The 23621-nt window shown below is 40.4% G+C and overlaps 1 protein-coding gene across 8 annotated transcripts in view; it reads right to left on the bottom strand.

Annotated features, from left to right (window-relative positions):
- LOC123510428 (potassium voltage-gated channel subfamily H member 6-like) overlaps positions 1-23621 on the bottom strand; it is a 699140-nt gene that overhangs the window by 579055 nt on the left and 96464 nt on the right. For all 8 annotated transcript variants that reach the window (XM_045265606.1, XM_045265610.1, XM_045265612.1 and 5 more), the window contains exon 3: positions 1947-2174. In XM_045265606.1, the coding sequence (XP_045121541.1) occupies positions 1947-2174 (228 nt within the window). The remainder of the gene's footprint in view (positions 1-1946; positions 2175-23621) is intronic.

Here is a 23621-nt window from a genome sequence, read left to right as displayed (position 1 = left end):
AAAAAACCAGGAAACGGCGTTCATTCCCTATGCGAAAGGAAGAAGGAAAATAGAGGATAAATCTGAGGAATAATATACACGGGGAAAATTGTCTGCCATTTCTTCACACGCACTGCATTAAGAGATAAAAGTATGGAGGGAGGGAAGGGAGGGAAGAGGAGAGAGGGAGAGGGAGGGACGGCTTAGGGGCGGATTACTGAGAGGGAAAGCAAGGTAAGGTCACGTAAGGGGAGGAAGAACAGTACAGGGATGGTGAGGAGAAAAGGGAGAGAGAGAGAGAGACGATAAGTAACAGAAGAACGAGGGAAAGTAAAGAAAAGAGATGAACGTAGAAGAAATAGAAATAAAAAGGAGAAAATGAATAATAGAAATAGATAACAAAAAAATACATAAGCACTATGATATAAAACGATGATAAATAGAGAAATGTGAGAGTAAATAAGAAAGAATAAAAGGAGGAAGATAGAAAAAGGAAGAAAAGTAAGGAAAGGATAGGTGAAAGGGAGGGATAGGTAAAAGATGAGGCATGTGCGGGAAGAATGAGGGATAAAGGGAGGGAGAGGAGAAATAAGGGGATAATGAGTGAAGAATAAAGGAAGATAAAGGGAAAAGAGCAAGTAAGAATAAGGAGGAGAGATAAGGTGCGATGAGGGTTGATGAAGGGAAGATAGAAGCAAGTAAAGATAGGGAGAGGAGAGTTAAAGGTGAAAATAAATGAAAGATGAAAGCAAGTAAAGATAGGAAGAGGACAGATAAGGCAAAATATAGGAAGGTAAATGAAAGATGAAAATAAGAAAAGACAGGCAGAAGAAAGATCAAATTAAATAAAAATCTATATGATAAATAGAATATAGAGGTAAAAAAAATATAGGTAACAAGTATAGAGAAGGTTACAAATACAGGGCGTGGCTGCATGTGACACACCACCACCACCACCATCACCACCACCACCACCACCACCACCAGGCTGATCCACTCTCATGATGACAAAGGCTATTGAAATGCAACACACCCAGATCCATCATTCCATCCTGCAGCGGTGTGTTGCAAAGTGTCCGGGGCGCGGCGTGTTGCGTGACGCGGGAGGCAAGAAAGCAGACACGCCCGTGGAACACAACACCACCACCAGACAACACCAGACAACACCAGTCAACACCATTATCCGAGGGCGGGTTAAGCAGGGGAGATGCAGGAAGGACACGCCCTGAATACTAAGGGTCATAATCACATGATGCAACAAACGTTCTCAGCCTTCTGCTCGTCAAGGAAATAGTTCAGCTTAAAAGTGAATACATAAATGAATGAATATACATTTTTTCTTTCTCTTATTGCTATTTTCTTGCTCTCTCTCTCCTCATCTGGTTTCTTTTTTTCTCCTCTGCCTTGTCACTTCTGTTTTTCTTTCCTCCTCCTCCTCCTCCTCCTCCTCCTACTACTACTACTACTACTACTACTACTACTACTACTACTACTACTACTACTGTTACTGCAAGGAATAATACAAGAAAAAAAGCGGAATATACGAGAAGCGGTAGAGTAGAAGCAGAATTACGCCATTTTAGGATTAGAGTGATGGAAATAAATATCTTTTAGAGAGAGAATGTCACATGCATTTCCATCTTCCTAATGCAAGAGTTAACCAGTATCTTCACTCCTTCATTCCCTACACTGGTAAACTCTGGAACTCTCTACCTGTGTCTGTATTTCCACCTGCCTATGACTTAAACTCTTTCAAAAGAGGAGTGTCAAGACACCTCTTACGTTAACTGGACCCTCCTTTAGATTTTTTGTTTTTCTCTACTTTCCTCTTAACAGGGCCTGGCAACCAGCGGATTTTTTTTCACTTTGTTTTCCCTTGGCCAGTGCCCACATGCATTGCTGATGGTTTCTTGCAAATTTACAAAGTTATATTCTAAAGTTCTGACTGCACACACAGGAGCACTCACCATCCTTCTTGTAGTAGAGCGCCTCCACCAGCACCTCCTGCGCAGTGGCCAGGGCGTTCTGCACCTGCTGAATGGCCTGCGAGGATGTCATAGGACCGTACAGGAAGTCACACGTACATGTCCTCTGCATGACGTCGGCCCGAGAGAAGCCTGACATCCTGCAGAAGCCCTCGTTGACAAAGATGATGGGGCAGTCATGTTGCGCGTTGGCAACCACGAAAGCGCGATCTGACGAGGGAGAAATTGCATGGTTGAAGGGAAAATTAAGGAAAATTGCCCTGATGTGAATGATTAAAGGATTAGGAAAGGTAACTGTGGATGAACTTGTTTGAATAGGAGTGCATTAGTGAGAATGGAAGACTAAGGCACAGAGGCTCCATGTTAAGGGGGAAGGATTAGTGAAGGGTGAACTCTTGTAGAAATTCAGGAACAGAGGAATCGGAAATGAGGTGACACTAATAATTGAGTCACCCATTACCAGGAAGACAGAAAGGACACAGGGAGTTGAACAGCAGCAAAATGTCAACGGAACGGGAGGCCTCAGAAACAGAAACACACACACACACACACACACACACACACACACACACACACACACACACACACACACACACACACACAACAAAGAATCAACTACGAGATGAAATAAATACGTAAATCAGAAAAAAAAGTAAAATATTCAGTCGGGTAAGAAAATGATTCAAGAAATAGCTTTTAATAAGAGGATAAAATTTTACATGAAACCCATTTAACTTAATGTTCCTTATTGGAGGAGGAGGAGGAGGAGAAGGAGGAGGACGAGGGGGAGGAGGAAGAAGAAAAAGAAGAAAAGGTAGGGGAAGAGAACGCGGAAGAGAAACCAAAATGAAAATGCGGATTACAAGAGAAGGAGAAAGGTACGAAACAGGAGAGTAGGAAGAGAAGGGGGAAGAGGAAAAGGGAGAGGGAGAGGAAGAGGAATAGAGGATGGGGAGACCTTTACATTCGGCCTGGTTCGTGATGGCCCAAATGAAGCACCAAATACCACCACCGCTGCCTCACACACTAAGGAAACCAAGCTGCCTTCCACACTGATCCCTAGCCAAGGCCTTCCACAACCTTAGAACCTCGCAACACTGCACTTTGAGGCTCTTCCACGTGGCGCTTTACCTTAAACCATCATACTTAGGTCCGTATAGAGAAACGCTTTGCCCTCTTACCACTAGTTTTCAAGGCCATAGAGTTTTCGAGACTATTTTTCCAGTAATTAAGGAAGAAATCTTGTCATACTGCCTCTAAAACCGTAAAAAAAACACCTTAAAAACTCGTGTAAATTTAAATAAAGCTTTTTGAAATAGTGAAGGTGAGGCCCAGAAGTGTTTAAAAATACAAGCTTTAGCCCTAAAACCTATTCCCTTCCACCTTCACCCGTTTCCTAAGCCACGTCGCTCCACAAATGCTCCATATCCTACCTATCTCTCCCCTCCGTCGCCACTCCTCCACCTTCAGCCCCACGAGGACCTGACCTTCAAATGTTACACGAGCGTCGTGGTCACGTGGTTAAGGTGAATGAGATCGAGTTTTGTGAGTGCGTGACTTGTCGAGTGTTTTGGTGGGCGGAAGAGTGAATGAGTGATTGAATGAGTGAAGGAGTGAATGAGTGAGTAAGTAGGCGGGTGGGTGGATGGGTGAGTGAGTGCCTGATTGGTCGTGTAAATGAGTAGGTGAGTAAAGAAGTAGGTGGATAAATGAACGGAAGAGTGAGTGACTACCTGACCGACTTGACTCATAGAACGTGTAGTTGGATAAGTATATGGATAAGTATATGAGTAAGTGAATGAATGAGTGAGTGAGGTAGATATTTTGTGAACGTATGAGTGAGTGAGAAAGTTAGTTTGTGAACGAATTAGCGAGTGAGGAAGTCAAATTTCAAACGTATGAATAAGTAGACGAGTATACTGAACGAATGAGTGGTTTATATAGATGGGTAAGTCTGTGTACAGGGAAGTAGATGAATGAGTGTATTAGTGAGTGACTTAATGTGATGAGGAGGATAGAAGTGAATGAGTGAAGTAGTGGCAATATCGCAGGAACAAAGATCAGTAAAGGAATTGTAATTAATATGTAAAGGAATGGAAAAGGTCAGCAGAATGAATGAATGGACGTTAAACAGAGCCGGAAGTGACACAGAGATGGTAAAAGTAAAACATTATGAAAGAATGCACAAACTAGATTGGAAAATTAAACCGAACTGAAATAAAACAAAGAAACGAGAAAGATTCCAAACGATCACAAAAAAAGAAAAAAGAAAGAATAAAAGGAAGTGAATGGAAAAAAAGCAAATACAGAATGACTAAAAATGAATAAATTAACAAGAAAACAAGGAAGAAACAACCTAAGAAAAAGAAAATACTGAAATCAATGAATGAAAGGAAAAATGCAAAGAGAGAGAGAGAGAGAGAGAGAGAGAGAGAGAGAGAGAGAGAGAGAGAGTAATGAAATATGCAACCAATGATGACCTTTCCCAAAATACTTATCTACGCTACTATAGGTATTGATTTTGTATACATCCTCTCTCTCTCTCTCTCTCTCTCTCTCTCTCTCTCTCTGATAATATCTTTATCTTTATTCTTCTTTTCTTTTTCTTCACTTATTTTATTTCTACGTTCATTTATTCTCTCTCTCTCTCTCTCTCTCTCTCTCTCTCTCTCTCTCTCTCTCTCTCTCTCTCTCTCTCTCTCTCTCTCTGTGTGTGTGTGTGTGTGTGTGTGTGTGTGTGTGTGTGTGTGTGTGTGTCCAAGATGGCGGGGGACTCAGCTGGAAGTCTCATAACAATGTCCATTAATCCCAAGCTTACCAACGTGGCCATCTGTACGTGTCGTGATAATGTCAATCCAGCGAGCATCTCCAGCCTGATCTTCCCTAATTGCAGGTGACGCTCCCACCACTCCACCTTCCCCCCTTCCTGCCCTCCCAGTGGCTTAGGCGGCTTTGGCCAGGTGTCACAAGGGGAACTTTTTTCGATGGAGGGTTACTGAAATCCTAAGTTCTTTGAGTTTTTTTCAATCAGTGTTCTAAACTTTGAGCCTTTTCTGTTATCGTTCTATTTTTATCGTGAGTTTCCTTCATTGTTTTTAAGGTTTTTTTTCTTCTCTTTTCTTTTTAATTTTGTGTCTTTTCTCTGTCGTTTTTAGTTGTTTTCCTGACTTTCATTTATTTCGCTTCTTCTATTTCTTTTCTTTTTAAGTGTGTGTTTTCGCTATCCTTCCAGTCATATTTATTTTCTTCTTCTTTTTCTTTACGCTCTCCCTTTCCTTCCATCTGCTCTGTTTCTCCATTTACCTTCTTCGTGACTTGTTTCCTACATTACCATCTTTCTCTATTTCGTTCTTGTCCATTCTTTCGATATATTCCCCTTCCTCTTTTTTTCTTCTATCTCCGTTTTTTGTTATCCTGTTCTCTGTCTCAAATTCATCACCAGAATAGAGAAAAAGATGAAAAGAATTACAAAAACTCCAACATTCATTTTCATCGGCTTTTCGATTCCACATAAAGGAAAAGCAGCACAAATGAGGTTCTAAAAGACTCACGGTAAGCTCCTTTTAAATCAACAATGTTCCAGCTTCTGCCTTCAATGTGAGGGAGGGAGCTTGTATGAAAATAATAAAGGAAAATTGAATGCTAATCCTTTGCTAGTTTGCCGGCGGGATGAAGGAATTTAAGAGAGAGAGAGAGAGAGAGAGAGAGAGAGAGAGAGAGAGAGAGAGAGAGAGAGAGAGAGAGAGAGAGAGAGAGAGAGAGAGCAAACATGAATACAAGAATATATGAATACGAAAATAATATGTGAGGTCAAAATAGAAGGCGACGGAGCGAACACACACACACACACACACACACACACACACACACACACACACACACACACACACACACACACGGAGGAAAGATGAAAGTGAGGAGGGAGCGGGAGGGCGAGAAACAGTGCCAGTGGTAAATATAAGGCCTTTTGTCTTTCTGTGAACCGTGTGATGGGAACCAGAGCCTCACATTAACCCTTCCTCTCCGGCAGTACCTTCGCAGAATCTTTAATCAACACTACCAACACCACCACCATCACCACCACCATAGCTATCACCCCCGGCCCAGTGTCGCTATCATCGTTATTCATCACTACAAGAACCACCATCATCACCATCATCATTGTCACTATCTGTATTAGCATCACTATTACAACTATACTGTCACCACCACTATCACTACCACTTGAATCACAACCACACATTGCCTTTACTAGCACCATCATCACTACCACTACCACCACCACCGATAGCACTACCACCATCACATTATCTACACCTTCTCACTGCACACGGCAATTCCAGTCCCTTCAACAAGAAACATTCCACCTATACAAGAGAGTTCCTCCAGCAAACACATCAACCTCTGCTTCTATAAATTATCTAACCTCGTAAAGCTTCCTGGACCCACTAACGAACTAATCACCGAGTCCATGTATGAATGAATTTGAGAAGACTGACATACTTCTTCCCTCAAGCTTCCTCACCTGCCCACCACCTGGAGACTCCTGAGTAATATCTTCAAATTACGAGGCGATCACTGCACAAAGACAAGCAACTCAGGCGTGAATAATCAATCTTCAAAGAGGTGTTTCCGCCACACACACACACACACACACACACATACACACACACACACACTCCAGCTAAGTGTTATTACAATGGTAGCAGCGCCCCCTCTCTAACATGTGTGCCTACTACTATGCCTCATCACGAACGGTTATAACCATTATCATCATTACTTCTTTGATTTTTACCTGTATTGTGAAATGCTTCGCTCTTTCCTAGTTCATTCAAAGGCCACAGAGGTGATTAGCTGAGTTTCCAAGACTGCTTCTCCTTTTAGTTATGTAGGAATCTTGTTACTGTCACTAGACCCATGAAAGCTACTGTACCTTGCAAACTCGTGTAACATTAACTGGAGCATTTTGAAAGGCACAAGAATTCATTGTTACTATCAATCTAGGATAGAATATGAGAGGGTAGATTGGGATAAGATAGAATGGTTTAGTTAAGATTAAGATTCTCCTCTAATGAACTTTCGATCTAATGATACAATTACACTGTTCTCTGGCGGGTAGTCCATCGGTTATTTGCTGCAACATCCTTCCTCTCTATCGCTAAACTTTTAACGACTTCCTATTCTGGCCAACAACGTTACTCTCGACCAGAAACAATGCGTGACTAGTGAAGCAGCGCGTGTGTTTCTGAGTCGCTGGTGAAAGTTAAAAGTCATTAGTGAGGCATCTAAGGTATATCGAGGCATCGAGGGAAGGGACGCTTTAGGAGTAGTGGTGGTGGTGGTGGTGGTGGTGGAGGTGGTAGTGATGGTGGTGGTGATAGTAGTAGTAGTAGTAGTAGTAGTAGTAGTAATGGAGATGTAGTTGTTTTGTTGTGGTTGTTTTGGTAGTAGTAGTAGTAGTAGTAGTAGTAGTAATAGTAGTAGTAGTAGAATAAGTAGTGGAGTTGTTGTTGTTTTGTTATTGTTTATGTAGTATTGATAGTAGTAGTAGTAGTAGTAGTAGTAGTAGTAGTAGTAGGAGGAGGAGGAGGAGGAGGAGGAGGAGGAGGAGGAGGAGGAGGAGGAGGAGGAGGAGGAGGAACTTTTAATAACCTTCCTTTTTCTCTTACAAAAGACTGAGATGCAAAGAAAAAAACACCCAAAATGTCTCCAATCAACAAGAAAATCCTTAACCACGACTTCCATTCCTTTCCAATTTGAGTAAGAAGGCGCACCACCGTCTACCCTCCATCGCCGCTCCCAGCCCACACACACACACACACACACACACACACACACACACACACATGGAAAACCACCACTATAACGCACCAATAACTCTTTTCAACACCCGATTTACGTTCTCACCTTTAACATTCACTTCTATTACGCTTCCGGGAATAAACATTTTTGCACAGAGGAAATCAAACATTGCAAGGGAAAAGAAAACTTGCAGCACGTGAACCGCCATTAACTTCCGGCGCCATAAACTGCGAGATCAATTTCAGTATTTTTTTCTTCCTCCATAACATTCTTTTTTCCTTCACTAATGGCGGGACGGGTAAGGAGGATGGAGGAAGAGAAGGAGAAGGAGGAGGAAGTAGAAGAGGAGGAGGAGAAGGAGGAGGAGAAGGAAGCTGTTGTCAGATTATATTGATCCTGTAACATTCCACAAACACATTAATTATAATTTTTGAAAGTCTTAACAGTGACGATGGAAAGAAATATAAATAAAATAAATTGGAAGGGAGGATGCAAAGAAAAAAGAGGAAGGAAGGAATAAAGGGAGGAAGGAAGGAAGGAAGGAAGAAGAAAAGGAAGGATAAAAAGGGAAGGAAAGAAGGAAGGAAGGAAGGAAGGAAGGAAGAAAGGAAGAAGAAAAGGAATGAAGGAGGGAAGAAAGTGAGAAAGGAAAGAAAGGTAAAAAATAAGCAGAGAGAGAGAGAGAGAGAGAGAGAGAGAGAGAACTAAAAAATATACAAACAAATAAAAAAAAAAAAATCTAAATTTCCTCAAAACTTAAAAATGGAATCTATTGAAAACTTAAATGACGAAGAATCAACTTTTACCAAACACTCAACTCGCACAGGAAGGCAAAACAGTTTCATACACTTTGAAGTCACCGAGTACTGTGTAATGACCGAGTTCAAATACATTAACTTCTATGCATACGAAGAGTCAAGACGCAATGTGGAATAGCAAAACACTCTTACCATTAACTGTCTTTCCTTTTTCACTTAATTCATTTCACTTTTAACCTCTTTTGCTCTTCTGTCTCCAAATTTTTGACGGTAGTTTTTGAGATCGTATTCTAAAACACTGCGCTGCGCTTACACTACTTGCAAAAGGTTCCAGATGAAATGACATGATTTTTAAGGGTGGTTTTTATGGTTCTCGAGACAAATTATCAATAGTTCTATATTATTTCCTTTTAGATTGTTTTGAAAATCCTGCTAATCGTCTCTGTGGTGTTTAAAAGTAGCTGTTGTGAGAGAAACGTTTCAGAATAACGGCCTGAATCTTTGGGGACTGGCCTTTTTTCTTTTAACTTCGTTGGCTTTTGCTGGTGTCCCTCTTGTATAGAAAATAATATAGAAGGTTTGCTATTCAGCCAACCAGCGACCGAGGTGGAAAATGATACAAAATTAGATCAGAAAATATACTGAATGCCAGGTGGTTGTCATTTCCAAGAGAAGCTATTATTGTCCCTCACGAATAAAAAGTAATATAAAAAGGTTTACTGTCCAACCAACCAGCAATCAAGGGCAAAATCAGACCAGAAAATATACTGAATGCCAGTTGGTTGTCATTTCCATGAGAAGTTGTTGTTCTCCCTCCTAAATAAAAAGTAATACAAAAGGGTTTGCTATCCAGCCAACCAGCGATCGAGGAGAAAATGACACAAAATTAGATCAGAAAATATTCTGAATGCCGGGTGGTTGTCATTTCCAAGAGAAGCTATTGGTGCAAGTATTTCTGTTACGCAAGTTCATCAGAGTACTGAGGGACTCCAAGAATAGACGCGGTGTGTGCCCTGAGCGACCTAGATTCTCCTGATGTCTCAGTGTTCCCATCTGACGTGGAATGTTACTCAAGTTAATAAAATAAGAAATCATAAATCGTTTTCTCAGTATTCAGTGTATAGTAACGTATATTTATAGTCCAATCCCCTTAAAAGGGTTCCCAATCTCTTCAACATCATCTATATTTATAACACTATCCTCCTGAAGGGAAAAACAAACTTATTATTCACCCATACGAGACTAAAACGCTGCCATCCTTAATCTTTTCGGTACAATGGCGTGTTTTCATGTATGTACTGGTTGCTGTTAGGTGGTTTTATACAGCTTCAGAAACTCATGTGGGGATTAGAATAGTGAAGACTCTGGCCATTAATCTTCTGACCTCCACAGACCCTTCCTAATATAAATAAAATCGTCTAATACCCAAAACTTAATGCAAAAATGCGTCCAAGTATTGAAAGGGTTAACATCCCCTGTCCTCCCCTCCCAGACCCCTTCCCTCCATTCTGGCCAGCCTTGCCCTGCGTCAGCCTGATAGAGGGAGAATACCGCGATAAGAGTGAGCAGAGTGACGCAGGTGGTGACGCAAGTGTGACGCCACCACGCTGCGCCTCATACTGAAAAGGAGAATATTTTTACCTTTTATTCTGTGACCTATTTTTATTTACTCAAGGGCACAGCGAAAAGAAAATAGATAAAAATAAAAGAAAGGAAAAAAGCGGGAATTTCAAACACCTATTCTCCAATTCCAGTAAGTAAAGAGGAAATATATTGTGGCAGTTTCGGAATTTGAGCCCCGAGTTCATTTTACTTTTCAATTACCGTATGGTTTTATGTGTATTTTTCATTTTAACCCTTTCACTTTTAGCGGCGTTGTCTGGTAAGTGTGATAGAAAGCACAATAGTGTTTTAATTATTTGTTTGGACACACTGACACATACAAAGAGAATAGGAAGTCAATTTTGCTTGCCTCCTAGAACAAAAATATTTACACTTAACAAGAATAAATGTTTGAAAATACGTAAGTGAATATGGGAAACAATTATGAGCATTGAAAAGCTTGATTAAGTAATGGTCGAGTACCTTGATTTACGTTAGATTTGTCAGTTAACTCTCACACTCTCATTCTCTGGTTAGTCACCATCAACCTTCTCTACTATTAAGAACAATAAACTTTAAGCTCTAAAGTCTAACATCCTAAGATAATATTAGCCTGTGTTGCTCTCTGCCCGTGTTTGTAGCGTGTGTTCTTTTTTAACGTGTGTTCGTCTGCTCCGCCACAACACAACAACATGCTTTGTCTTCCACACTTGCCAATAAAACTGCTGCTGACTGAGAGCTGAGCAGGCGGGGACCCATTAACCCTCTTGCTTGTACACAAGGCCACCACTCACACTCACACTCACACACACACACACACACACACACACACACACACACACACACACACGAACACACTCATTTCATTAATTATTCGTGCATTTCCTTTCTTTACGTTTCTCCATTTTCTATTTATTCTCCATTTTCTATTTATTCTCTAAAATTGGCTCTCAGAAACACACACATCTACACATTCACTTAGACTTTCTCTCTCTCTCTCTCTCTCTCTCTCTCTCTCTCTCTCTCTCTCTCTCTCTCTCTCTCTCTCTCTCTCTCTCTCTCCTGCAAACACCCTGTATATTCAATGTGCAATTAAAAGTTTAATTAAGCAAAACTCCGCTGCTGCAAGTCAGTGCAGAACAACGACTTGCATTCCTGCGTCGCTGCTACAAACGCGTCCACATTTTCCCCGCGGACACACTGGACCAGCTGAGACTCTCTTCTCCTCACCAAGTTCGTAGAAAATTGTGATAATACTCGTACTTTGCCGCTCATGGGACTCTGCACTCAGCCGCTGCACTCCACAAACTCCACAAACACCATCATTACAGAGCTCACAGCCTAACTTACTGAGCCCTGTGGTGGTAAAAGCACTGTGAGGTGAATCACTGAGCTATGTGGTGTGAGTGTTAAGGAAGACGATGATGAAGTGTTAGTGAAGTTAATTTAATGATGATACAGACAGAGGTGGCATAATCTAAATTAACCCCTTGAGTACCAGGACGTGTTTCCATATTCATTCTGCTTACTATTTGGTGATTTTATACATCTTCAGAAACTTTTGTGGGGTATTCAAATAGTGAAAACTGTGGTCATTAATCTTCTGACCTACATAGACCTTTCCTAATGCCAATAAAATCGTCTAATCACACCTAAATTTCAAGGTAGAAAGCGTCCCAGTACTGAAAGGATTAAGGGATAGTAATAATAGTAGGAGCATTGTAAGGTGAATCAATGAAATACGAGTATGTGGTGAGTGTGTTAAGAGAGGCAGTGGTGAAGTGAGTGATAATATACAACGGGGTGTCCTAACCTAACCTAACCTAAGGCTGATAGTAAGAGCTCAGTAAGGTGAATCAGTGAGGTAAGTGGTGTGAGTGTTAACGGAGGCGACCCAAAATGTTAGTGAAGTGTGAGAATTAAATGACGATATAGAGAAGGGTGACATGCACTAAGCTAACCTAACAGTGGCGGTAAGAGCGTGGCTAGGTAAATAAATGAAAAGAATAAATGAAATAAAACTAATAAATAAATAAATAAATAAATGCAAATGTTAAGGCAGTTGACGTTTAAAGTATTATTGAATTGTGGGTAATTCAATAGCAATACATAACGGAGTGACTTCACCTGACTTAACCTAACATAACCTAATCTAAATACCACCACTACTACTGCCACTACTACTACTACTACTACTACTAATAATAATAATAATAATAATAATAATAATAATAATAATAATAATAATAATAATAATAATAACAATAATAACAATAATAATAATGATAATAATAATAATAACAGCAACAATTATAAAATAACATTACACCTACTACTAATAACAACAACAACAACAACAACAACAACAACAACAACACACACACACACACACACACACACACACACACACACACACACACACACACACACACACACACACACACACTCAAAGAACAAAGACAGCACAAAGCAACACAACACAGCACAGCACACCTGGAAACACAGCACAATTTAGAACAACACAGGCAATTACTGCACAGCGCCACGCCACTGACAGCAGCGCAATATACACCACTGTCCAGCGGAACACAGCACTATAATCTTGCAATGTATCAAGAGTATTGCTGTGTTACTGTGTTCCTTCCTTCAGACACATCGCTCGCATCACCTGCTCACCTTAACAAACCTTACAAACACACCTGTCTATGGTTCTTAATTTGCTTTTCTTTTACTCTTCCATGCTCGATTATTGACTTTTTTTTTATATATCTTAGCACACCTGATCCACACACCTGTCTATATACACCTATTCTATCTGTAGCAGTAGTTTAGTAGTCCTGATTCATTCACTAGCTTTCTGTATGTGACAGTAACAGCATATCTGATCTTCATACATATATCTAGACAAGTGCTCTCTCTCTCTCTCTCTACACTTCTGTTTTATCTATCTATCTATCTATCTATCTATCTATCTATTTACTTATCAATTTATCTACCTATCTATTCATCAATCTATCTATCTATCTATCGACCTATCAATCTATCTACCTATGTATTCATCTATCTATCTATCTATTTATCTATCTGCACACCTGTTCTCTTTACCTGTTTCAACTTAACACACTTGATCGACACAACTGTCTATATATACTTTGTTCCCCCAAGCTATTCCAATACCTTAGTTTCAAATGGACAAACTGCATACATATAAACACCAGACACACACACACACACACACACACACACACACACACACACACACACACACACACACACACACACACACACACACACACACACACACACACACACACACACACACACGGAGCCTGAAGAGTTAGTCAGCCATTATCATCGAATATACTTCATACATTATTAATTTCACGTTCATTTTCACGCCAGCATCAGCAATAAAAAGTGTTCATATTTTGTGCATGGAAGTGAGGGTGCTGCATTTCAGTATTCCCATTAATGAGGAATCTACGTTACTTTCTCTTTTTGTATCGTATTTTTAAGTCCTCTTCTCTCCAACTGGATTCGTAAAAAAGGGAAAGGTGGAAATAAATAATCATGGAAGGTAAAATATGTAAGAGCCACTTTGATAAATTAAAGACGAAATTCTCGAAACTAGAGCAAAGAAACAGGATACATTATAAATTCCACGCGTAATCTAAATTCCATTAAGGTTTTTCGTCTTATTATTTTCCTCCGTCTCTCCTTTTCTTCCATTATTTCCTCGTGTTTTCAGCTCGGGGTGTTCATTTCCTTCAGGTGGCGCTGGTATTAAACAGCCGGGAATTCCATTTTTTTCTAGAAGTTTGTTGAGTAAATACCGTGTAATTAGGTGACACTAACCTATTAGGAACAAAGGCACACACACACACACACACACACACACACACACACACACACACACACACACACACACACACACACACACACACACTCTCTCTCTCTCTTTCTCTCTCTCTCTCTCTCTCTCTCTCTCTCTCTCTCTCTCTCTCTCTCTCTCTCTCTCTCTCTCTCTCTCTCTCTCTTTATATATTTCATTTTCTTCCGACTTCATTTTCTTTCTTACCATTCAATTTTTTCACAAACTTTTTATCATTACATTCATTTCTCTCTCTCTCTCTCTCTCTCTCTCTCTCTCTCTCTCTCTCTCTCTCTCTCTATATTTCATTTTCTTCCGACTTCATTTTCTTTCCTACCATTCCTTTTTTCATACATTTTATCCTTACATTCATTTGCTCTCTCTCTCTCTCTCTCTCTCTCTCTCTCTCTCTCTCTCTCTCTCTCTCTCTCTCTCTCTCTCTCTCTCTCTCTCTCTCTCTCTCTCTCTCTCTCTCTCTCTCATCGTTCTACCTGCCTCAGCACTTCTAATAAGTTCCAGTGTTTGTTTTCCTCTTGTTTTCACTCGCGCTGTTCATTCTGCACCAAAAAGTTTCACAGTAAAAGTTTTATCTTCTCGTATTTCTCTTTAATTGGCCCTGTGACGTGCACGAGAATACAAGTCTACGTTCTAGGTGCACTTCACTTTGCCATTTTCCTTAAAGAAGATGAAGAAAATAGAATAAAGGCTGAAATGTGAATCCCAGCTTTATTTTCATGTTTTTAGGTATTTCCACGAGTTTATCCTCTTCAGTACCATGACATGTTTTTATATTCATACTGGTTACTATTTGGTGATTTTATACAGCTCCAGAAACTTGTGTGGGGATTAAAATAGTGAAGACTCTGGCCATTAATTCTTCTAACCTCCATAGATCCTTCTTAATGTAAATAAAATCGTCTAATCACATTAAAACTCATAGTAAAAATGCGTTCCAGTATTAAAGGGGTTAAATTTTGATTTGAAATTGTGCACTGGTATATTTTTTTTTTTCCAGTTTACAAGTTCTTGGTGATAAAAACTCTTTATATAGACACTTTTTTTTCTATTTTTTCCTTTTTTTTCTTATTATTGCTTTTTCATTAAGCGAAATTTTTCCTCACAGTTTGTTTTCTGGATTATTTTCTTCCATACTTTAAACTTCCTTCGTTTTCCTTCTCAGCCACTTCGCATAATCTCTCGTTCAAAGTCAGGGGCATTTTATCACTTCCTTCCTCTTCACCTTCCTCTTCCTCTTCCTCCTCCTTTTCCTCTTCATTCACCTCCCGTAAAGGAACACTCCCATATTTCACAAATTTTCACCTCTCCTCACCTCCCTGTTCTCCATTCTTTATTCTTTATTCCTCCTCCTCCTCCTCCTCCTCCTCCTCCTCTCCTCCTCCTCCTCCCTCCTCCTCCTCCTCCTCCGCCTATTTTCCAGATTAGTTTTCCAGGTCGTTCTAGTTCCACAAATGAAGGAGACAGACAGACAGACAGACACACACACACACACACACACACACACACACACACACACACACACACGCTCTCTCTCTCTCTCTCTCTCTCTCTCTCTCTCTCTCTCTCTCTCTCTCTCTCTCTCTCTCTCTCTCTCTCTCTCTCTCTCTGCACAGCTTTTTCCTTTTAATATTTTCTTAGGCTTTCTTTCTCAACTTTTCTTCTTTCTTTCTTTCCATCTCGTATCCTTCATATTTTTTTTCTTCTTCTTCCTTATTTTCTTTTACTTTTGATTATTTATTTCTCTCTCTCTCTCTCTCTCTCTCTCTCTCTCTCTCTCTGGATTGGATCTTTAATAATACGGAAATCAGGACTCTCGCTGAATCTTCGTCAATTTGAGGGAAGGAGGAAAGGAGGGAAAGAGGAAAGAAGGAAAGGAGGGAAGGAGAGTAAGGAAGCAGGCAAGGAAGGAAAGACGGAAGGACGGATGGAAGGAGGGAGAGAGGAGATGGGAGAAGGAAGGAAAGAGGCAAGAAGGGAAGGAGGGAATGAAGAGGTCTGGAGAAGAGGAAGGGTGAGAATTGATGGCAGGAGGGAATCAGGTAAAATTGATATTGAAGCTGATATGAGAGCGAAGGTAAAAGGAGGTTTATGAGAGAGAGAGAGAGAGAGAGAGAGAGAGAGAGAGAGAGAGAGAGAGAGAGAGAGAGAGAGAGAGAGAGAGAGAGAGAGAGAGAGAGAGAGAGAGAGAGAGAGAGAGAGAGAGAGAGAGAGAGAGAGAGAGAGAGAGAGAGAGAGAGAGAGAGAGAGAGAGAGAGAGAGAGAGAGAGAGAGAGAGAGAGACTTTCATTAATAGAGAATATAACAAGCAAGCATAAAATAAACGCACGTGGAGTTAAAACAAATAATTACAATAAAACATGAAACAAGACAATTTTGGATATTTTTACTAGCTAGAGAGAGAGAGAGAGAGAGAGAGAGAGAGAGAGAGAGAGAGAGAGAGAGAGAGAGAGAGAATAATCAAAACTATAAAGAAAGTATGAAACAGTGACAAAAAATAATAAAAAGTGAAGGAAACAAAAAAAAATAAAGGAAATGAAATTGAAAGGAGAGCCGAGAAAAAAACTTAAAATACCCTGAGAGAGAGAGAGAGAGAGAGAGAGAGAGAGAGAGAGAGAGAGAGAGAGAGAGAGAGAGAGAGAGAGAGAGAGAGAGAGAGAGAGAGAGAGAGAGAGAGAGAGAGAGAGAGAGAGAGAAAAAGGAGACCACTACCTAACCATTAAAAAAAGAGATACAGAAAAAAAAACATAGAAAAATCAGATGTAAATGACTTTTCTTGACACTTTGAACAAGATTACAAGAAGAAAGAAAACGAAGATTAAGAATGAATACAAAAGCTCTATTAGTCGAGGGAGAGAGAGAGGGAGAGGTAAAGAAGTTTAAATTGCCTACTGCCACATGCAAATTAGAAAAGGCTTAGCATGGTGAGGTGTGAGAGAAAGGGGGATGGTAAGCGAAGGAGTGAGATGATGGGAGAGGCGAGAAGGATGAAGAGGTGATGAAGGAGAGGAAAATGACGAAAAGGCGAGACTGGATGGTGACTAAGAGGACACGAAGTTGGTAAGAGGAAGAAGAAGGAAGATGAATAGATGGAATACAAGGAAAGAAAGTTTGAGAAAAGGATCTAGATGGAAAGGAAATGAGGAAAATGAGGATGAAAGAAGAGTAATTAGTAAGAAGAAAAAATAAAAAGATAAGAGGAATGAAGAAGGTGAAGGAAGATGATAAGATTCAATATGAGAAAAGAAAGTTGGAGAAGAGGAAGTAGAAGAAAAGAAAAGAAAAATCACAAAGAAACAAGAATAATTAGTAAGAGAAAAGCGAAACATATAAGACGAAGAAGAGGAAGGAAGAATAAAGATAAAATACAAGGAAAGAAGAAAAATGGGTGAAGCAGAAGTGGATGGAAAGGAAGAAGAAAATGACGAAGAAACAAGAGGAATTAGTGAGAAAAAGACAAAATAGATACGGAAGAAGGGCAAGGAAAGTGAGAGAAAGCTAACAAGATAAGGAAGAAGAAGAAGAAGAAGAAGAAGAAGAAGAAGAAGAAGAAGAAGAAGAAGAAGAAGAAGAGAGAAGAAGAAGAAGAAGAAGAAGAGGAAAATGAAAAAAAGTAACAACAACAACAACAACGACAACAACAACGAAGTGCAGGCAATGAGAGTAACACCAGAAATGTAACAAACCAGATAAACAAACCAACACTAATGTAACCTTCTAAAAATCTTCAAGCTGGAACTAGAAAAACGTATACAAATTTCCATAAGGTGTTCGTTAGGCACAAGAGACAAGGCTTCTGATGGAGAGTTTGTAGCCTAAGATGCCCCAAGCCTGCTATCTAATAAGCCAAGGGGTGCACATCTTTTATAACTTAATCCCCACAGGCTATATATTTCCTACGGGAGATTCCAAAGAGGGATGACAAGATATTACACCTCTTAAAAGTGAGAGGTAAAAAAATACTAAGAGGGGGAGAACGAGAGCGAGAAAGAGAGAGAGAGGAGGAAGGGAGAAATTAAGTCAGAAATTGAGGAAGACGGAAGGAAAACGAGAAAGTGAGTATGTAAGTAACTATAAGGAAGGAAGGAAGACAAATTACCAAGTATGTAAGTAAATATAAAAAAGAAAGAAAGAAAGAAAGAAGGAAGGATGGAAAGCGATTAAATATGTAAGTAAATAAGAAAAGAAAGACGGAAGAAAGGAAAACGAATTAGTAAATAAGCAAGGAAGAAAGGAAAAAGAGGAGTAGGTAAAGTAGGAAAGAAGGAAGGAAAATATTTAGTACGTAAGAAAGGAAGGAAGGAAGGAAGGAGGGAAGGAAGGAAAAAATGTTACATGGCAGATGAAAAAAGCAATAAGGACAAGAAGTCTGATAAAAACAAAGAAAAAATAAGAAAGATGGATGGATTGAAGGAGGGAAACAAAGAAAAGGAAAAGAATGAAGGAGTTTTACATTTAAAAAGGAAAAATAAGTACCAAAAAGAGTAAGAAAATAAAGAAAGTAAGAAAGAAGGAACGGTAAAATTGACAAAATGGAAGGACAGACTAGAAAAAATGGTAAAAAAGGCAAAAAAGAGAAAAAAGGGAGGAAATAAAGTGAAGAGAGAGAGAGAGAGAGAGAGAGAGAGAGAGAGAGAGAGAGAGAGAGAGAGAGAGAGAGAGAGAGAGAGAGAGAGGACTTCTGATGGCGGTCTAAGGAGATATCAGCTAAAAAGATGGAGGCGGCGGCGCTCAGCTATGGTAATGTCCCCAAACTCCATTCCGTAAAGAAATTAGGAAAGGAGATGGAGGTGGTAAGGGGAGAAAGATAGAACTGGGAAACGAGGGAGGCGCCGCTAACTTCACACTCCACGTCAACACACCGCTCGCCTCTCGCTTCCCATTAACACAATTCTACTCCCATTAGCATCCTTTAAAACAACATCCACACTAATTGTCCAGTTATCATTGTTTGTGATCTTGTTATCGTGTACTGTAATTGTCCCGTTGATTTTGTGAGTATAAGGTCACCTGATTACCAAACACCTAACCTATATTTACTTAACATAACCTAAGAATGGTCATCCTCACGTTATAGAACCCAAATTAACGTAATCTGGCGGGCTTTGATATAATCTGACCTAAACAAACTTAACCTAACGTAACATAACCTAATATAATCTTGATCTAGCCAAACCTAACCTAAATTGACCTAACCTACAATATTTCAATCCAATGTAACTAGCCAAACTTAACGTAGGCTAAGCTAAACTAACATGGTAAAGATTGACCCACTCACACCTACCCTAACCATAAACTAAGAATACTAGATTTTACTTAACCTAACCTTATTTTTACGTTGGCTTGCCTCACGTAACCTTTCCTCACATCATCTCATCTTACCTAACCTAACCAATACGATCTCAGCTTTACCGCCACCACTACCACCACCGCAACCTCCAGCCTCACCAGCACCACCACCACCACAACTGCCATTACGAAGATAAACTAATTGGGACGACACGCTCTCTCTCTCTCTCTCTCTCTCTCTCTCTCTCTCTCTCTCTCTCTCTTAAGGCAATTACACTTTTTTTACGTGCATGAATTAGCCTTCCTAATGACTTTTGGAAACTGTGCCTCTGTGTGTATGTGTGTGTGTGTGTGTGTGTGTGTGTGTGTGTGTGTGTGTGTGTGTGTGTGTGTGTGTGTGTGTGTGTGTGTGTGTGTGTGTGTGTGTGTGTGTGTGTGTGTGTGAGCATGCGCGAGCTTAATTTATTCACGTTTAATTGATAGTCATGGAAATCCAAACCTAGAGAGAGAGAGAGAGAGAGAGAGAGAGAGAGAGAGAGAGAGAGAGAGAGAGAGAGAGAGAGAGAGAGAGAGAGAGAGATTGGGTCATGAGTCAGGTAATGGGGAGTGCTTAGGAGGATCAGTTTACGGTCAAGGTCACTCAAGATCATCAAGGTCAGCCAAGGTCATGACGTCAGCTAAGGTCATATTTCAGATCAGGTCACAACATTTCTCCCAGTGGTGTCATAAATTCCATGTCACAATAGCGTAAGTCAACCATGTAAAGGAAAAAAAAGAGAGAGAGAGAGAGAAGAGAGAGAGAGAGAGAGAGAGAGAGAGAGAGAGAGAGAGAGAGAGAGAGAGAGAGAGAGAGAGAGAAAGAAAGACAAAGAGACAACACACACATACACACACACACACACACACACACACACACACACACACACACACACACACACACACACACACACACACACACTGAGACACAGACATAAAGAGTGACAGAGACAGAGATTGAAGAGGCTTACCTTTGTGAGAGAGGGACGAGGAACAGTAAGGGGGAAATATGAGTAGTATGGAACAGGACACAGAACAAGAGGATGAGGGAGGAAGGCAAGAACAGGAAATGGGTGAGGAAAGTGACTCAACAAGACAGGAAGCTGAATTGAAAGCCGAAAAATAAAGGAAAAAGTTAAAAAACCGTAAGGAAAGTAACTAAAGCATAATGTTAAATCGAAAAACAAAAATAATATGTGAAAAAAATGAGATAGGAAGAATTGTGACGAGGTAAAATTAGTCAATAGAAAAATTACTAGTTTTCGCAAAAGTATAGAAAGATACGAAGAATGGCAACTGAACATAACAAAGCGAAAGGAAACAAGAACACACTAATACATATAAAAGAAAGGAATTAAATTGGACAAAAAATAGATCACAATGGATGAATAATTTGATAAATATGCTCAATAGAAAACAAAAAAGCGAAGGAGACCAGAAAAATTAAAATAATGACGAGATGATAAAAATGCAGAATCGAAAAAAACAAAAATTGCGAATGAAAAAAATGAATAAAAAATAGAACGAGAAGTGAGAAAAAATGCTAAATCGAAAGCAAGATAAGAGCGAACGAAACAAGAGAGAGAGAGAGAGAGAGAGAGAGAGAGAGAGAGAGAGAGAGAGAGAGAGAGAGAGAGAGAAGAATGACGTACACAAAAATGCTAAATGAAAAAAAAAACAGTAACAGCGAACGAAAACTTTGAAGCAGGGAAAAAAAAATGTAACGGTTTGCAGCGTAGTGAAAAAAAAAGAAAAGAAAAAGAAAAAAATAAATAGAAGAGACGCGCGAAAAAGCAGGAATAAAGAACACAAGACAAAAGTAGAGAGGCCATTAAACACAAATATAAAGAAACAATAATGTGATGAATGAATAAAAGCAATTCATGATGAGAAATATTTACGATAATTGATGAATGAAAATGGGAACAAAGAAACAATAAACAGAGAAGAGGAAACGCGAAAAATGTGATAAAAAATAGTAAAACAAGAGAGAAAAGAAAAAGCAAATCAAATTAGAATAAATGAAACAAAAAAAAGATAATTGGAAGATAAAAAAAAAGGAAAAAGGAGGAAGAAAACAAAGGCTTTACGTAAGAAGGCAGAAATTGCTAAAAATAAATAAATAATAAATAATCTTGAGAATAAGTAAATGGAAAGTAACAAAAACTAAGAAAAGAAGAAGAAGAGCAAGGAAAAACAGAACAAGCAAACAATAGGAGAGTGGAAGGGAAAGTGGAGCAAGGGAGGAGGAGGAGGAGGAGGAGGAGGAGGAGGAGGAGGAGGAGGAGGAGGAGGAGGAGGAGGGTGCGCACGAGCTTTGGGTGTAGACTTTCTGTTACCATGGCGACGCGAGGCTGCCAGCAACGAGGACCAAGATGACAGTTCCTTCCGCCTCTCTCGCCTTTGGGCACCGACACGACACGCGCGCCACCCGCAGAGGACACCCTGACACCACAGCCACACTGGACACTGCCAACCTAACACCAGCAACACATAACACCACCTTCCTAACACCACAGCCGCACTGGACACTACCACACGAACACCAGGAACACAGGACACCACCTTCCTAACACCACAACCACACTGGACACCCTAACACCAGGAACACATAACACCATCTTCCTAACACCACAGCCACACTGGACACTACCACACTAACACCAGGAACACAGGACACCACCTTGCTAACACCACAACCACACTGGAGACCCTAACACCAGGAACACATAACACCACTTTCCTAACACCACAGCCACACTGGACACTGCCACACTAACACCAGGAACACATAACACCACCTTCCTAACACCATGCCACACTGGTTACCGCCACACTAACACCAGATGCTACACATTAACACCACCAACACAGCACACCGCCATCCTAACACCAGGAACACATAACACCGCCTTTCTAACACCACTTGCCATAGAGGAAACAGCCACACAATCACCACCAACACAGCACACCGTCACCCTAACACTAGCACCACAGAACACCACTTCCCTAACATCAGCTGCTACAAGGAACACTTACTAAACCAGTAACAGAAACTAAAGTAAAACACAGAAAAATAAACAAAAACAGGTAAATAAAGCAATAGATTCCGGAGATTTCCAGCACAAATTCAACCTCAACAACTACATCATCACTAGAAACTCATTTACAACACCCTTTCTCTACTCCGCCCACAGCTCAGTACTCAATACACGACATCTAAAGGCAATCAGAGCTCCAACGTTCGCAGCAGCACCAGTTAGCACAGCACTCAGCACCAGGCAGCGAGGGGTGGCACCGCGGCACTTCTGAGCACCTGACAGAGCATATCCAGCCTCCCTCAATGCTACGAATGTATGCAGCGCCTCTCAATTAACCTTTCCACAACACTGCCGCCCTTCCAGACTCCTCCAGCTCACCCTAATCCTCTTCCTCATCCTCCTCTTGCTTCCTCTTCCTCCTCATTCTCATCTCCGAGGCGTGAGCACCTCTTACTTCCTCATCTTACTTTCTAGTCTATTTTTCTCATTATCAAACAACACAGCAAAAGGTAAAAGATCTGTTGGTGTTTGTTTTCCTTAGTGTTTCTTTGTATTCTTCCTCCTCTACCTCACACCACTGTACCCTGTCTTATTCGTTTCCTTTCTTTGTTCATCCTCCTTCTGTTCCTCTTTCTCATCGTATTTGTCTTTCTTTCTCTTCCTACTCCTTCCCAGAATACGATGGCACACCTCTCCTCCGCTTTCTCTTCCTCTTCCTTTCCCCCTCCTCCTTCTCCTCCTCGTCTCCCTTCAGGCACCACTATCGTTGTTCTCATCTCCTTCCTGAAACGCTACCACAATCATGTTTCTCCTTTTCTTCTTCCTCCTCCTCTTCTTTCTTTACTTTCCAGCGTCTTTCATTTTAAACCACATTGTGCAGTTCAACATAGACAGCCTCGAGAGACTCAGCAGATATGTTATTTCGTTTTATTTCCTTGCCTTCCTTGGTATTCACGCCCACGTACAAACAACAAAGGGCCGAATTCAGAAACGCTTTGCTTCCTCAACACAACTATTTCTCCCATGTTGTCAAGACTGTTTCTCCTCTTGATCGTGTATAAATATTGGTAATCTGTCAGCGAAACAGATCAAACACCCTTGAGAACCTATGTAACTTTAAGTCTTTGAAAACAGTCTTTGGGCGGCGCAGAAGCGTTTACAAATATGGCTTAAACTTTAAAGCCTCTCCAAGTCATGTAAGCAACGTGTTACAAAACGCTCAAAAACAAAAATCGTTCACCAA

Source organism: Portunus trituberculatus, chromosome 29 (genome assembly GCF_017591435.1).
Source record: "Portunus trituberculatus isolate SZX2019 chromosome 29, ASM1759143v1, whole genome shotgun sequence".
In the NCBI taxonomy this organism is placed as follows: Eukaryota; Metazoa; Arthropoda; class Malacostraca; order Decapoda; family Portunidae; genus Portunus; species Portunus trituberculatus.
The sequence above is the reverse complement of the archived record's forward strand: the minus strand, read 5'-3'. Positions and strand labels throughout refer to the sequence as shown.